Source organism: Canis lupus, chromosome 20, assembly GCF_048164855.1.
Source record: "Canis lupus baileyi chromosome 20, mCanLup2.hap1, whole genome shotgun sequence".
NCBI lineage: Eukaryota > Metazoa > Chordata > Mammalia > Carnivora > Canidae > Canis > Canis lupus.
Window position 1 is genome coordinate 14,877,218 of NC_132857.1, and position 16,220 is coordinate 14,893,437.

The window sequence follows — 16,220 nt, forward strand, 5'->3', positions numbered from 1 at the left end:
TAAATATTGGTCGAATTAACCGAATTGAGTCCCAATTCTGCCACTTTCACACCAAGCGGCTCTGGGTAAGTTGTCTACTTCTCTGAACCTTAGTTCTCTATAAAACAGAAACGTGTCTGCTCTACCTATCTCACAGGACCAGTTGTAATCAAATGAAATCACATGAGAGTGTATCAGTCCTAATAAAACAATAATCATGACACACATAATGACCACTGCTACCAATTAGCTTACAAGCCTACTCGCAGAAGATGTTAATATGTAAGCACCAGGAAAGAGACTGCATCAAGATCTACTGAAACAAAACTGAAACACCCGTGCTTTCTAAAAATGTCATCTTTGGGCAGCCCGGGTGGCCCAGCGGTTGAGCGTCTGCCTTCAGCCCAGGGCCTGATCCTGGAGACCCGGAATCGAGTCCCGCGTCGGGCTCCCTGCATGGAGCGTACTTCTCCCTCTGCCTGTGTCTCTGCCTCTGTCTCTCTCTTGCGTCTCTCATGAATAAATAAATAAAATCTTAAAAAAAAATTAAATTAAAATGTCATCTTTATGATGAAAGGAGCCGGTCACTGCTACACCGAGGCTGGGCCTTTTCCAACCCCCAGGTTACAACAGCAGGGTCTGCGGAGTGACATGCATCTTGCAAGACTGAAAATCGCCCCGTCCGCGCAGGCGGCGGGGAGATGCCGACCTGAGGGTCAGCAGATTAGAAAGAGCTGGCCCCCCACCTGCACAGCCCCACGCAGGCCCCAACGAGGCACTACCTTTGCATTTAGCAGCGCGAGACAACGGCAGCGCCGAGACCATTGCACCTTCCACGGCGGGTCAGAGACCGCCCGCCCGCCGGCCTCCCCCGGGGCGGCCACAGCGCGCCCTGAAGCCCCGCCTCGTGCGGGGCCCGGACCCCCGCGCCTGCAGCCGAGCCCGCGCCTCCAGTGCCTGCCTCCCGGCACGTAGGCAGCGCGCGCAGGGGCTCGGGGAGCGCGGCCCGGACCTGCTGCGTACTCACTGGCCGAGCCGAGGGCGCCTGCTGTCCAGCCGCCGAGCCTCCCGGAACCGCCGCTCCCCTGGCTCCCGGGACTCGCTTTCCCTCGGAGCCCCAGCAGCAGCGACAGCAGCCTCTCCAGGAACGCGGGAGCCAAAGGGCGCAGCCAGCCAAGGCTGGGGAGGCGGGGGAGCCGTTTCGTCACGCCCCGAACCCTCTCAGGCCGTCGCGCGCACGGTCCCAGGCGCCCGAGACACCCGCGCGCCCCAGGAGAGCGAGGACGCAGGGCCCCGCCCCCGGCCTCTTCCCGCCCTGCGCCGTCGGGCCTCCCACGTGACTGAGTCTCTGCCCCGCCTCCCTCGCCCCGCCCACCCCGAATTGCCGGGCACGCACGCGCACTTGCGCGCTCGCGCTGACAGCTTCGGCCGAGGGGAACGCGAGGGAGCAGGAGGTGTCGCGAGAGTTGGCCTCACCGCGTCGGGGGCGGCGGAATCATGGCGAGCCTGGGGTTGGAGGCTGAGCAGGAGCCGCTCTTAGGCGACCGCACACCCGGAAGCAGGTGAGCGGATGTTGGAGGAAGGCCCCCTCACCTTCCTGCACTGTTGGGGCTGGCCCCCTCGTCCGGCGTCAGCCTCGCTGCGGGGGACGTGGGCTTGGCGGCCGGTTGCGCGCGATCCGGCGGTGGCTCCTGCTGCCGAGGCGCGAAGTCCGGCGGCGCGGCGAGCCCGCGGGCCCTGGGGAAGGCGTGACCGACCTCCAGACGCGCCCTCGGCCCTCCGCCCGCTGCCCCCTGCGTTCCCTGTCCCCTTGGAGCTCCTCGCTGCACGCGTTTCACGGAGGTTCCGAAATGATGCTTTTAAGTGGATACTTGAAGATACTCCTCCGTTTGGCTAAATTGCGCGATGACTTTTGATACCTTGTTAGCAGGTCAACCTGTACGAAACGGGCACACCTTTCCCCTTTGCCAAGTATATTGACTTAATTTCCCAGAGTTTGAGGATGAACTGTATGTAGTTCGACTCCTAATCCTGGTTGTATTGGGCCTACTTTACGGACAGTAATTCAGATTTGTTACAGTTTGTCTCACTACGCAATGAAGTATCTATTTTTTTTTTTGTCTTTAGGAAAACGGGACTATTTTCTTTGAAACGTAATTTGTCAAATTAATTGATACACATGGGATCCCTGGGTGGTGCAGCGGTTTGGCGCCTGCCTTTGGCCCAGGGCGCGATCCTGGAGACCCGGGATCGAACCCCACGTCGGGCTCCCAGTGCATGGAGCCTGCTTCTCCCTCTGCCTATGTCAAAAAAAAAAAAAAATTAATTGATACACATTAAGCTGTCGACGACCATGTTAAGTTTTGCACATTTGTCTTTTAAGCACCGAGCTTTTATTTTAACCACTTTGTTTGAAACTCCCTGGGCGCTGTGTGTCTTTGGTCTCTGATTTACTAGACGGACTATATGTCTTGCAATTAAAAAAAATTTTTTTTAATATTTTATTTATTTATTCATGACAGAAAGAGAGAGGCAGAGACACAGGCAGAGGGAAAAGCAGGCTCCATGCAGGGAGCCAACGTGGGACTCTATCCGGGGTCTCCAGGGTCATGCCCTGGGCTGCAGGCGGCGCTAAACCGCAGGGCCACCGGGACTGCCCTGTCTTGCAATTTTATCTACACTTTACTTGCAGATCAATATGGTTATTACCAGTGCCGAAATATGTCATAATAGAAGGATGTCCTCAGGGCCCTATTGAGACATCTTGGACTATTTGCTTCTATACTAGTTTATTTTACACTATTTTCTTACTAGTTTATTCTATACTTGCTACACGTTTAACGTTTTATGTCTGCTTTTTAGCTTTTCTACCTGTTCTGTTGCCGGCAGACTCTTCCTCAACATATTTTTGTTACCTGTTGACGACACCAGTTTTTGTTCCTGTCAGCAACGTCTCTTCTCCCAACTTTGAGACTTGTAGTTTGCTGCTGTTTTGAAAACCATATCCAAGCTTAATAGAATTATGTCCAGTTAGAACATGGAAGCTATGACTAAGGGCTAACCCGCTCTCTTATTAGTCAGGTGCATGTGCTTCAGGGCATACACTTTGTGACATTTGGATTTATCAAAGTTTTTGCTTCTACCTGATTCTTGGCTGTTTTTCCCATAGATTCAGGATCCTTGAGTTAATAGATGTGGTCTCATAGTATATATTCTACAACTGTGTCCAAGGAAATCTGCTTTAAAAAAGTGAATTTTTCTTATTCTTATGTACTCCTATGCTTCATTTATTTTTTTTTCTAAAGATTTATTTATTTATTCATGAGAGACAGAGAGAGAGAGGAAGAGACACAGGCAGAGGGAGAAGCAGGCTCCATGCAGGGAGCCAGATGCAGGACTTGATCCCGGGACTCCAGGACCAAGCCCTGGACCAAAGGCAGATGCTAAACCGCTGAGCCACCCAGGGAACCCCCTCATGATTCAACTATATCTGAGTGAGTGATTGAGGCTCATTAGGGTGCATCTGAATTCACATGTTCTGTCCAAAAATAAAATAGTTGATCATTTTAAAAATTAGGATATATTTTAAGAATAATTCAATACTCTTTTAAAACATAGATTCCCTAGTAAAATGAACATATGTATTACTAATTGTCAAGCCCTGCTCGCTTTGAGTAAATTGTAGACACTTCAGCCTAGTTCACCATCAACTTTACCTCACTAAGAAGGTTAGATTTATTTTTTATTTTTATTTTTTGAATTCTACCAAACATTTTTAATTAATTAATTTTAAAGATTTTATTTATTCATGAGATAACACAGAAAGAGAGAGAGGCAGAGACACAGGCAGAGAAAGAATCAGGCTCTAAGCAGGGAGCCCCATGTGGGACTCAATCCCAGGTCTCCAGGATCACGCCCTGGGCCAAAGGCAGACACCCAATTGTTAAGCCACCCATGCGTCCCCAAACATTTTTAAAAATTCAATTTGCCAACGTATGGTATAACAACCAATGCTCATCACATCATGTGCCCTCCTTAATGCCCATCCTGCAGTTCCCTATCCCCCCAGCCACTTCCCTTTCCATAACCCTTTGTTTCCCAGAGTCAGGAGTCTCTCGTGGTTTGTCTTCCTTTCTAATTTTCCCACTTGGTTTCCCCTCCCCCTTATGGTCCCTTTCACTATTTCTTACATTCCAGATAAGAGTGAAACCATATGATAATTGTCTTTCTCCAATTGACTTACTTCGCTCAGCATAATACCCTCCAGTTCCATCCACATTGAAGCAAATGGTGGGTGTTTGTCCTTTCTGATAGCTGAGTAATATTCCATTGTATATATAGACAACTGCTCTATCCATTCATCTGTTGAACGTCTCGGCTTCTTCCTATAAGTTTGGCTATTGTGGGCATTGCTGCTATAAACACTGGGGTGCAGGTGTCCCATCATTTTACTAGGGTATTTTTATTTTTAGCTTCTTGAGGAACCTCCACACTTTTCCAGAGTGGCTGTGCTATTTTGCATTTTCACTAGCAGTGTAAGAGGGTCCCCTTTCTCCACATCCTGGCCAACATTTGTTTCCGGTCTTATTAATTTTAGCCATTCTCACTGGTGTAAAGTGGCATCTCATTGTGGTTTTGATTTGTATTTCCCTGATGACAAGTGATATGAAGCATTTTTTCATGTGCCTATTGGCCATGTGTAGGTCTTCGGAGAAATGTCTGTTCATGTCGTCTGTCCATTTCGTGGTTGGACTGTTTGTTTTTTGGGTGTTGAGTTTGATAAGTTCTTTATAGATCTTGGATTCTAATCCTTTATCTGATATGTCATTTGCAAATATCTTCTCCCATTCTGTAGGTTTCCTTTTAGTTTTGTTGACTGTTTGCTTTTTATCCTGATGAAGTCCCAATAGTTCATTTTTGCCTTTGTTTCCCTTGTCTTTGGGGACGTGTCTAGTAAGAAGTTGTTGCAGCTGTGGTCATAGAGGTTGCTGCCTGTGTTCTTCTCTAGGATTTTGATGGATTCCTGTTTCACATTTAGATCTTTCATCTATTTTGAGTTTATGTATGGTGTAAGAGAATGGTCTAGTTTCATTCTTCTGCATGTGGCTGTCCAATTTTCCCACATTATTTATTGAAGAGACTGTCTTTTTTCCAGTGGATATGTTTTCCTGCTTTGTAGAAGATTAGTTGTAAGAAGGTTAGTTTTAATTTACTGGTCTGGGGAGTCCTCAGTGGTCTCCACTTACCCCATTTATAGTGTTTAAGAGAACAAGAGGTTACCAAACTTTTTCTGTAAAGGCCCAGATAGTAAATATGTTAGACTTTGCAGGATGTGAGGCAGAATCAAAGATACTATATAGGTACTTAGATAACAAGAAAGAAAACAAAGTCTCACAAAATTTTTTGGTAATGAAATTTAAAATATAATAAATGAATAAATTTTTTTGCAATACAAATCCATGATAGGAATACCATTCCTTTTTTAGGGGTGGCATTTTGCTTAACTAGAGTTAAGGGTCGATGTTTTTGGGGCATCTGGGCGGCTCAGTTGGTTAAGCGGCTGCCTTTGGTTCGGGCCATGATCCCAGGGTCCTGCTCCACAGGGAGCCTGCTTCTCCCTCTCCCTCTGCTGTTCCCCCTGATTGTGTTCTCTGGCTTGCTCTCTCTGTCAAATAAATAAAATAAAAATCTTTTTTTTTAAAGGTGATTTCTATTAAGTTGCTCACAAATATTCGTTTGTAAAAACTATTCTTCAGTAGAAACTGGTGATCTAGAAACAGGTGATAGGTTTGATTTGGACTAAAGACTATAGTTTGCTGATCCTTCTTTTAGAATATCCTAAAATGTTAACAGGTGCTTAAAATTTTTCTTTGCAACTCTAGCCTAATTTCTGTAATACAGATATTACTAAGCCTTCTGGTCTTATAGAATATATCCTTATAGAACATTCTCAATTTATTTTTATCTTCTAAATTCTGTACTGTAATACCATTACACTGTTTTGTCAATGAGCACACATTCTTTTATCTTCTTTGAATATGGGTTCATTTGCTCTTCAGTAGTTCACAAATGCTCTCGCTGGTAAATATGGTTTTTTTGTTTTTGTTTTTAAGATTTTATTTACTTTTTCATGAGAGTCACACAGAGAGAGGCAGAGACAGAGGCAGAGGGAGGAGCAGGCTCCATGCAGGGAGCCTGATGCGGAACTGGATCCCAGGACCCTGGGATCACATCCTGAGCCAAAGGCAGACGCTCACCCACTGAGCCACCCACGCGTCCCTCTCTGGTAAATATGTAATTTTATTTTTCCCTCAGTAAATCCAGAGTCATTTTTTTAAAAATAAAGTACTGCTGTTTACCCAAGGCTCCTTGTATTAAATAATAATCTATTGAACCTAAATTTGGTACTTTTTACTTATTCCTGTTAAATTTTATCTAATTTATTTTGGTGATCAATTCACTCCAGTATTTCATGTATTCTTCCTAGTTTTTAAGTTACAACTTTGACAAATTGTCTTGGAAGTTCAGCATTCCTTCTTATGCCTTTGTGATACAAGAAAGAAACCTTCAGAAAGTCAGTCTTAGCCATGTGACATGGTTGGTTGAATCATCACAGTTAAGAAAAATATAATAAAAATGGTTAATGGGGCACCTGGGTAGCTCAGTTGGTTAAGCCTCCAACTCTTGATTTCAGTTCAGGTCATGATCTCAAGTTGGTTAGATCAAGCCCCCGTCAGATTCCATGCTCAGCGCAGGGTCGGCTTCTCTTTCTCCTTTGGCCCCTCCCACTCACACTCTTTCTAAAATAAATAAATCTTTTTAAAAAAATTATAACTTGACTGAGGGACAGTTATATTCTCCTACGTTCCTACACTCTCCAGCAGAATAGAAAGATGCACTTCTTCACCAGACTTATACTTTTTGAATTAAAAAAAAGTAAAAAGTAAAATTATTTCAAAAAATTTCAAGTCCATAGAAAAGTTGAAAAAAGAGTACAATGAATACCTGTATACCCTATCACTGTTAGCCTTTACCATGCTGCTCAAATCTCTTTCTTTTTTTTTTTTTTTTTTTTTTTTTTTTAATTTTTATTTATTTATGATAGTCACAGAGAGAGAGAGAGAGGCGCAGAGACACAGGCAGAGGGAGAAGCAGGCTCCATGCACCGGGAGCCCGATGTGGGATTCGATCCTGGGTCTCCAGGATCGCGCCCTGGGCCAAAGGCAGGCGCCAAACCGCTGCGCCACCCAGGGATCCCTCAAATCTCTTTCTATATGCACATACACCCACATATACCTTTTTGCCAAAATTCCCAAAAGTAGTTTGCGGGTATTATGACACTTTATCCCAAGTATTTCAGTCATCTTCTTCTTTTATTTAAGATTTATTTTTAGGGAGTGCACACATTCTTGCAATGGGAGAGGGGGAGAGAGAAGCAGACTCCCCGCTGAGTGCAGAGCCTGACCTCACAATCCTGAGATCATGACCTGAGCTGAAACCCAAGAGTCAAAAAAAAAAAAAAAAAAAAAAAAACCCAAGAGTCCACTTCTTTACCACCTGAGCCACCTAGGTGCCCCTGCAGCCTACATCTTCTCAAAGCAAAAACATTCCTTTACACAACTATGTCACTGTAACTATAGCTAAAAATACAATACTAATTCAAAATATCATGCAATATGTAGCCTATACTCAAGTTTTTTTCAGTTCCAAAAATATACTTTATAGCTATTTAAAAAAAGACAATAACAGGATCTAGGGACACTTGGGTGGCTCAGTCAGTTAAGCATCTGAATCTTGATTTCAGCTCAGGTCATGATCTCTGGGAAATAAGCTTAGGTGATGATCTTGGGTGACGGGATTGAGCTCCACATCAGTCTTCGAGCTCAGCAGAGAGTCTGCTTGAGATTCTCTCCCTCTCCCTCTCCCCCTTATCCCACTCATGTTCACTCTCTATCACTCTCTCTCAAATAAATAAATCTTTTTTTAAAAAAACGGAATCCAATTAATGGTCATGCACTGATTTTTATATCTTTTTTTAAATTTTTATTTATTTATGATAGTCACAGAGAGAGAGAGAGAGAGAGGCAGAGACACAGGCAGAGGGAGAAGCAAGCTCCATGCACTGGGAGCCTGACGTGGGATTCGATCCCGGGTCTCCAGGACCACGCCCTGGGCCAAAGGCAGGCACTAAACTGCTGCGCCACCCAGGGATCCCCTGATTTTTTTTTTTTAATTTTTATTTTATGATAGCCTCAGAGAGAGAGAGAGAGAGAGAGAGAGAGAGAGAGGCAAAGACACAGGCAAAGGGAGAAGCAGGCTCCATGCACCTGGAGCCTGACGTGGGATTCGATCCCGGGTCTCCAGGATCGCGCCCTGGGCCAAAGGCAGGCGCTAAACCGCTGCGCCACCCAGGGATCCCTCCCCTGATTTTTATATCTTTTTAAGACTCTCTCAATCTATAACCTTCCCCTGATTTTTTATCTCTGTTGTTTCCAACATTGAATCCTTGGATAATTCTAGGTCAGTTTCTTTCTTTCTTTCTTTCTTTCTTTCTTTCTTTCTTTCTTTCTTTCTTTCTTTCTTATCTTTCTCTTTTTTTTTCTAGGTCAGTTTCTGTAGAACATCTCACATTCTGGATTTTTGGCATGTTTCTTTTTTTTTCTTAAGATTTTATTTATTTATTCATGACCGGGGGTGGGGGGGGCAGACACAGGCAGAGGGAGAAGCAGGCTCCATGCAGGGAGCCCAAAGTGAGACTCGATCCCAGGTCTCCAGGATCACACCTCGGGCCGAAGGTGACACTAAACTGCTGAGCCACTGGGGCTGCCCAGCATGTTTCTTTTTTAATAGATCAGATATTTCTGGCAAGAACATCCCATGGGTTATGTTGAGAATATCCCAATATATTAACATTAGGAGGCATCAAATATCCAGCCATCCCACTATTCAGGATGCTAGGCTTGACCACTTGGTTAAGAGGGTGACTGCTGTATCTCTCAATTACAAAGCCTTATTTTCTATTTTGTGGTTACTAAGTAGACAGTGGGGTGATACTTTAAGACCCTGTGACTATCCTGTCCTCAACAACTTTTCAACCAGTTGTTTTAGGATCCATCAGTTATCCTTTCTTTCATATATTATTACATGGAGAGTAGTGATTAAATAACATTTTTCTAATTCTGTCATCCTTTCAATATTTAATAGCTGTCATTGAAAGAAGAAAGATTTTTGACTGAGCTCCAAATCAAGTTGAAATTAAACATTTTTATTATATTTTTTTCAGAATCAAATTATTTACTTCTCTTGATTCCCTAACCTAGATAAGATATGAGCAAAATAGTTATTTGAAATTTTCAGGCTTATTTTAATGATTGTTTTTATTAGTGATGGTCAGTTTAATTTCTGATATCCAGGAAATAATAATGGTTTCATTAAAAATATAATACCCAATGCTGGAAAGTGATACCAGAATCCAGTGCTGCAGGATTGAATAATGGGTACCTTTTGCTGATACGTAATTATCTATCTTATGTTCCAGATTCCAATATATTGATTTCCAAATAGATGGTCCCTGACTTATGATGGCTTAACTTATGATTTTTCAACTATACAATGGTACCAAAGAACCATACTTCAGATTTTGAATTTTGATTTCTTCCTGGCCTAGTGATGTGTGGTAGGCTACTCTCTTGTAGTGCTAGACAGTGAGCTGCTACTCCCAGTCACTTGATCACCAATATAACCAATTTATACACTTACAGCCATTCTATACCCATACAGCCATTGTGTTTCTCACTTTTAGTACAGTATTTTATAAATTACATGAGAGTGCTCGCTTCGGCAGCACATATACTAAAATTGGAACGATACAGAGAAGATTAGCATGGCCCCTGCGCAAGGATGACACGCAAATTCGTGAAGCGTTCCATATTTAATAAATAAATAAATAAATAAATAAATAAATAAATAAATTACATGAGATATTCAATACTTTGTTATAAAATAGGCTTTGTTTTAGATGATTTTTCCTAACTGGGCTAATGTCAGTGTTCTGAGCATGTTTAAGGCAGGCTAATTTAAGGTATGATGTTCAGTAGGTTAGGTATATTAAATGCTTTTCCAAAAAAAAAAAAAAAAAAGAGAGAGAAAGAAAAAAAAGAAATGCTTTTCCAACTTAATGTATTTCCAATTTATAATGGGTTTAAACCCCATTGTAAATTAAGGAAGATCAGCATGGGTATTTGGGGTTCTGGTTATTAGAGGGGGAGAGGGCTGGAGGGGCAGAGGTAAAGGGAAAGAGAGAATCTGAGGTAGGTTCCATGCCCAGTGCAGAGCCCAGTGAGGAGTCCCACTTGGGGCTCAACCTCACAACCCTGATGTCATGACCTGAGCTGAAACCAAGAGTTGGTTGCCTAACCTACTGAGCTACCCAGGCACATCTGGGGTTCTTCTGTTTTTCAAGTGTGCTATATTATGGTGAAAAGTCTATTTTCATGGAATGGAATATATAATATTAGAAACTTTATATTTATTATATTAGCAACTAATATACCTGGCACATAGTAGATCTAATTAATGTTATCTTCTTCTTCGCACTCTACCACACCCAATCACATCACTTTTGAAAAAAGAAAGTTCCTTTTTTGAAGACTAACTTGACAACCGTAAGGTCTATTTTAGAAAATAGCTTTGGAACATAAGAAGACATTCTGTCTGTTGTGCTTATATTATTTGAAAATATAAGGCTCATAGTAAGGTAAATTTATTAACTCTTTCTGTATGTGAATGTGAAAATGCAATGAATCCATACACACCCTCATGTATTACCTAACTGAAGGAGGATAGAGCTTATCTGGTAACCCATGTTGGAGCAAAGGCAAGAATGTCTTAGGGCTCAGAATGTCTTAGGTCACAACATACTTTTCTGGTGTCACTTCTACATTAATTTTGCTTAAAGTACCCAGCCAAAATAGCTTCCTGCAGCAAACTCAATTTACTGTCGTCATATAGAATCTGTCTTACTAATGACATAATTATTTTTTAATATGTAATAGCTGTATATCCCATCCACAGGAGATCTAATTGTTGTAGCTAGTTTGATTTATTTTGATATACTTTATTTTGTCAGTTTAACAAATTTCAACACTCAATTTGTAGCAGGTCAATGATAGCCAAGTAATTGGTTGACAAAATGTTATACCCTTTTAAACTACGTCATGTCTCCTAAGTTTCTATGTGTAATGATATGTTAATATAATCCATGGAAATTGAAAGAAAAATTGCTTACTCATAGATAATTAGTATAGTAAAAACCAATATTATAAATTATACCTCTGTCGTATCTTCTTTATTACTTTAGGAGAAAGAAAATAAAATTGTGCCATAGAAAGATTGGCACATAATGAGATAACATTATACTACTTTTTCTTCTTTAATCCTAGAGAATGGGATATTTTAGAAACTGAAGATCATTATAAGAGCCGATGGAGATCTATTAGGATTCTATATCTTACTATGTTTCTTAGCAGTGTAGGTAAGTATTAGAAATTATATATAATCTTAAAAATTCAAATAAAGTATCTTATTTTAGTGTCACTTAATTTTTAAATTACTTATTATTTTGGTAAAAATCACATAATATAAAATTTTCCATCCTAACCATTTTTAAGATCAGAAGTGTTACATTTGTCTACATGATTATATAACCTATCTCCAGAGTTTTTCATCTTGCAAACCTAAAACTCTGTACCATTAAACAACTCCTCGTTTGCCCTTTCTCCCATGTCCTGGCAACCACCATTCTTTCTGTATCTACTTCATATAAATGGAATCATACAGTATTTTTCTTTTTGTAACTTGCTTATTTTATTTATCCTATTCTCAAGGTTCATCCATGTTATAGGATGATCAGAATTTCTTAAGGCCTTATTTAAGGCCTTCCCCCTTGGTGGGGAAGAAAATCTTTTCTTCTACTTTCTTAAGTTTTGTAGCTTGCCCCTGCAAATGAAAGCAATGGAAGACAGATCAACAGAATGAAATCTTGTCATTTGCAACTACATGCTACATGAGTGGAGCTAGAGAGTATAATGTTAAGCGAAATAAGTCAGGCAGAGAAAGACAACCTAATTTCATTCCTATGTGGAATTTAAGAAACAAAACAAAAAGCAAAGGGAAAAAAAGACAAACCAAGAAAGACTCTTTTTTTTTTATACGATTTTATTTATTTATTTGACAGAGAAAGAGCATGAGTGTGTAGCGTTCTCCAGTGCACAAGCAGGGCGAGCAGCAGGTAGAGGGAGTAGAAGCAGGCTTCCCTTTGAGTAGGGAGCCTGATGCAGGGCTCTATCCCAGAACCCTTGGATCATGACCTGAGCCAAAGGCAGACACTTAACAGACTGACCACCCAGGTTCCCAAAGAAACAGACTTAACTAACTATAGAGAACAAACTGATGGCCAATCAGAGGGGAGGAGGAAGTGGGGGGGATGGGTGAAATAGAGGAATGGGATTAAAGAGTGCACTTGTCATGTTGAGCACTGGGTAGTATATGGAAGTGTTGAATCACTTATTGTACACTTGAAACTAATATAACACTGCATGTTGACTATACTGAAATTAAAATAAAGTAAAATTAAATACTTCTAATTTTTAGCACTCAATTATCTAAAATTATAATTAATTTTAATTTTAATAACAAAAAAGGAAAATTTTTAACTTTAGGTTTTAATTAGCATGTTAAACATTTTACCTGTTTATAAGTTTCTTGTTTTGTGTGTGTGTGTGTGTGTGTGTGTGTGTTTAAGATTTTATTCATGAGAGACACAGAGGGAGGGGCAGAGACATAGGCAGAGGGAGGAGAAGCAGGCTCCATGCAAGGAGCCGGATGTGGGACTCAATCCCAGGACTCTAGGATCACACCCTGAACCGAAGGCAGATGCTCAACCACTGAGCCATCCAGGCGTCCCCTGTTTATAAGTTTTTGATTGTGAAATTGTAGCCTTGATTTCAAATATTAGTTTACTCTTTCAGTCCTCTTTTCGTCAAAACAATGTCAATTCAAAATACATTAAAATGAAACTAATAACTAAATTATTTTTTTAAATAGGCTTTCTAAAAAGAATGAAGTATTGATACTGGTACAACATGGATGAAACTTGAAAACATGCTAAGATAGAAGCCAGACACAAAAGACTACATGCTGCATGATTCTGTTCATAGAAAAGTCTAGAGTAGGAAAATTAATAGAGACAAGTAGATTAGTAGTTGCTTAGGGGTGGCTGATAGGATGGAAAACAGCAGAGTAAAGGGTCCAGAGTTTCTTTGTGATGTGACTAGAATGTTCTAAAATTGACTGTGGTGATGGTTGCACATATCTGTGATTATACTAAAAACAACTCATTGTATACTTTAAATGAGTAGGATATATGGTATGTGAAGTATATCTTAATAAAAGTGTTTTTTAAAAAATAGCCTTGGGACACCTGGGTGACTCAAGGTTGAGCAGCTGCATTCCGCTCAGGGCATGATCCCAGAGTCCCAGGATCGAGTCCCACATCACGCTCCCTGCATGGAGCCTGCTTCTCCCTCTGCCTATGTCTTTGCCTCTCTCTGTGTGTCTCTCATGAATAAATAAATAAAATCTTTTTTAAAAAATAAAAAAAAATTAAAAATAGCCTTTATAAAATTTTGATTGGACATGCCTAACATTTAAAATTGACAAATAGGATTATAGTTTATCATTACAGCTTTTAAGCAATAAAGAATAGTAGAGATAATGAATTTTCTTTTAAGGTATAGCCGTATTGAAGTCTCTCAGTTGTTTACAGCTACTGTCCCATTTAGATGTTCATATTCCTTTCTGGTTGTCTTCCTTACAGTCAATTATCTCTGCCAAAGAGGGCTGCCTGGGTGGCTCAGGGGTTGAGTGTCTGCTTTTGGCTCAGAGCATGATCCTGGGGTCCCCAGATCGAGTCCCACATGGGGCTCCCTATGGGGAGCCTACTTCTCTCTCTGCCTATGTCTCTGCTTCTCTCTCTGTGTCTCTCATGAATAAATTTTTAAAAAATCTTTTAAAAAATTATCTCTGCCAAATAACATGGATTAGAAGTCTACCACTTCCTGTATAACAGAATAGACTTTCCTTCATTCTTTTCTGCTATAAAAACTTAACAAAACTTTCTATTTACGGTAAAGACATGTGAGTACGAAGAAATAGGTCCTCTGCTTTTATTATCTTAATTATGGCCAGGTTCTATAATTATATCTTGTTTTCAAGTCTTTAATGTTAACTGATAAATGAAACTGCATTACTTGGTAAATTAAACGTTGTGGGGCATAAATTTGTAAATTCAGAATGATATTTTAAAGTCCATGTTACAATTTTTTTTAAAGATATTATTTATTTATTCATGAGAGACCGAGAGAGAGAGTGAGAGGCAGAGACACAGGCAGAGGGAGAAGCAGGCTCCATGCAGGGAGCCTGATGTGGGACTCGATCCCGGGACCTCAGGATCATACCCTGGGCTGAAGGCAGATGCTAAACTGCTGAGCCACCCAGAGATTCCCCCCATTCTAACAATTTAAAAATTGTTCTATAAATAATGATGAAATTATTTTTAAGTATAAATAACAGCTTTTGCCTCTTTACAGGATTTTCTATTGTGATAATGTCAATATGGCCATATCTCCAAAAGGTTAGTACATTTCAATCTGTTATTCTATTAAGTAGCTACAATGACAGTAACTCTTATGTAGTTAAGAGTTTTCTTAAGAGTCTCTTTGGTATTTTATTGATTTAATTCTTACTAGAGTAACTTGAGATAATAATTCCCCAGAAGAGGCTTAGGTAAGGTGATCTAATGTTTTACTGTGCAAACTAGAACACTCTTGAAGTGAAGGGAGTACTTATCAGGGAAACAGGATTATACCTGGACAGTCCCAGGCAAATGTAGATGTGTGGTCACCTACCTATTCGCCACTTGCACATCCCATCAGTACCCACTCCTTGATAAAAAAGAAACTATACACAGTCTGAATTCTCAAAATGTACAGTTCTATGGAATAATTTTGTGCTTTACTATAGAATTAATTTGAGTTGTCAGGTGACATTGGGTTGTTTTTTTTTTTTAAGATTTTATTTATTCATGAGAGATACAGAGAGAATGAGAGGCAGAGACACAAGCAGAGGGAGAAACAGGCTCCATGCAGGGAGCCCGACATGGGACTCGAACCTGGGTCCCCAGGATCATGCCCTGGGCTGAAGGTGGCATTAAACCACTGAGCCACCTGGCTGCCCTGTCAGGTGACATTGTAAAAAGAATAGATAATATATGTATTTTGATGCTGTGGTTACTAGATGGGAAGGAGGGAGTGACAAAAAGAAGCAAGTTAAGCAGGTACCCTGACATCAGTTAATCAAGTCCTGCCAGTTCTATCTTTTTTTAAAAAAATATATTTGACATATAGCATGATGTAATTATCTGTCAATTCTATCTTAAATCTCCAGTAAGAAACTTACTGAAAATCAGTAAATAAATTGCAGACATAATTCATCTATAACAGCATTTCAGTTAAGGTTCTTGATGGAGTTCCTCCGTACTCTCCAACCTCTTATTCACTCCTTAAACTGGTACGATCTGATTAACTCCTCTGCTACCTTGAAACTGCCCTCATCAAGGTCTTCAATGATTTAATTGCTGATCAAATAGATACTTTTCACTCCTTTCGGTGACATTTGGGTAGCATTTGACATTGTTGTCCTCTCCCTGCTTCTGAAAACCCTTTCTTAGCTTCCATACATTTCTCTATCCTGGCTTTCCCCTTACATATTTGTTCTTAAATTCTTTTGTAAGTCTTCTTTATCAACCTGTTCCTTTTATGTTGGTTTTCCCCAGAGGTTGGGCTGTGTATGTATGTGTGTTGTAGCCTAAATCCTAAGCCTTGGCCCACGTTATATCAATATCCAACAATTTGTTAGATACCTACTTGAATGAACCTAGCTTCCTAGGGGCTTTATACATTTTCTTTTTTTTCTGGAATGCTTTCCCTCCCTTCATCTCTCCTTTCCTCTGTCCTTCCTTTCCACCCTACTTCCCGATTATCTTTTATTCATTCTTCAAGGCTTTGTTCCAGTGTCACCTCTTCTGAAAAGCCTTCCCTGATTGTTCCCCAACCCAGTTTGAGTTAGGTTTTCCTATTCACTTTAATACCCCCTGTATCATTATCATTTATCATTGAATGTTA

The 16,220-nt window shown here is 40.8% G+C and overlaps 2 protein-coding genes and 1 non-coding gene across 21 annotated transcripts in view; 2 read left to right on the plus strand and 1 right to left on the minus strand.

Moving 5' to 3' along the window:
* Window positions 1-1,295, minus strand: part of ABHD18 (abhydrolase domain containing 18) — a 46,224-nt gene extending 44,929 nt beyond the window's left edge. For 2 of the 5 annotated variants that reach the window (XM_072788465.1, XM_072788466.1), the window contains exon 1: window positions 1,007-1,295. Coding sequence is in view for 1 of the 5 variants with exons in the window: in XM_072788463.1 (XP_072644564.1) it covers window positions 762-804 (43 nt within the window). In the remaining 4 variants the exon portion in view is untranslated. Of the gene's footprint in view, window positions 1-761; window positions 898-1,006 lie in introns of those variants that run through there. The other 3 variants (XM_072788464.1, XM_072788467.1, XM_072788463.1) reach the window with 3 other exon arrangements.
* MFSD8 (major facilitator superfamily domain containing 8) overlaps window positions 1-16,220 on the plus strand; it is a 126,381-nt gene that overhangs the window by 76,078 nt on the left and 34,083 nt on the right. For 9 of the 15 annotated variants that reach the window (XM_072788452.1, XM_072788450.1, XM_072788449.1 and 6 more), the window contains 2 exons: window positions 11,421-11,512; window positions 14,628-14,671. In XM_072788452.1, the coding sequence (XP_072644553.1) occupies window positions 11,421-11,512; window positions 14,628-14,671 (136 nt within the window). Of the gene's footprint in view, window positions 1-1,381; window positions 1,542-6,092; window positions 6,266-11,420; window positions 11,513-14,627; window positions 14,672-16,220 lie in introns of those variants that run through there. The other 6 variants (XM_072788461.1, XM_072788448.1, XM_072788458.1 and 3 more) reach the window with 5 other exon arrangements.
* LOC140612175 (U6 spliceosomal RNA) lies at window positions 9,808-9,914 on the plus strand. The gene has a single exon (XR_012013481.1). It is a non-coding gene; the product is annotated as a U6 spliceosomal RNA (small nuclear RNA).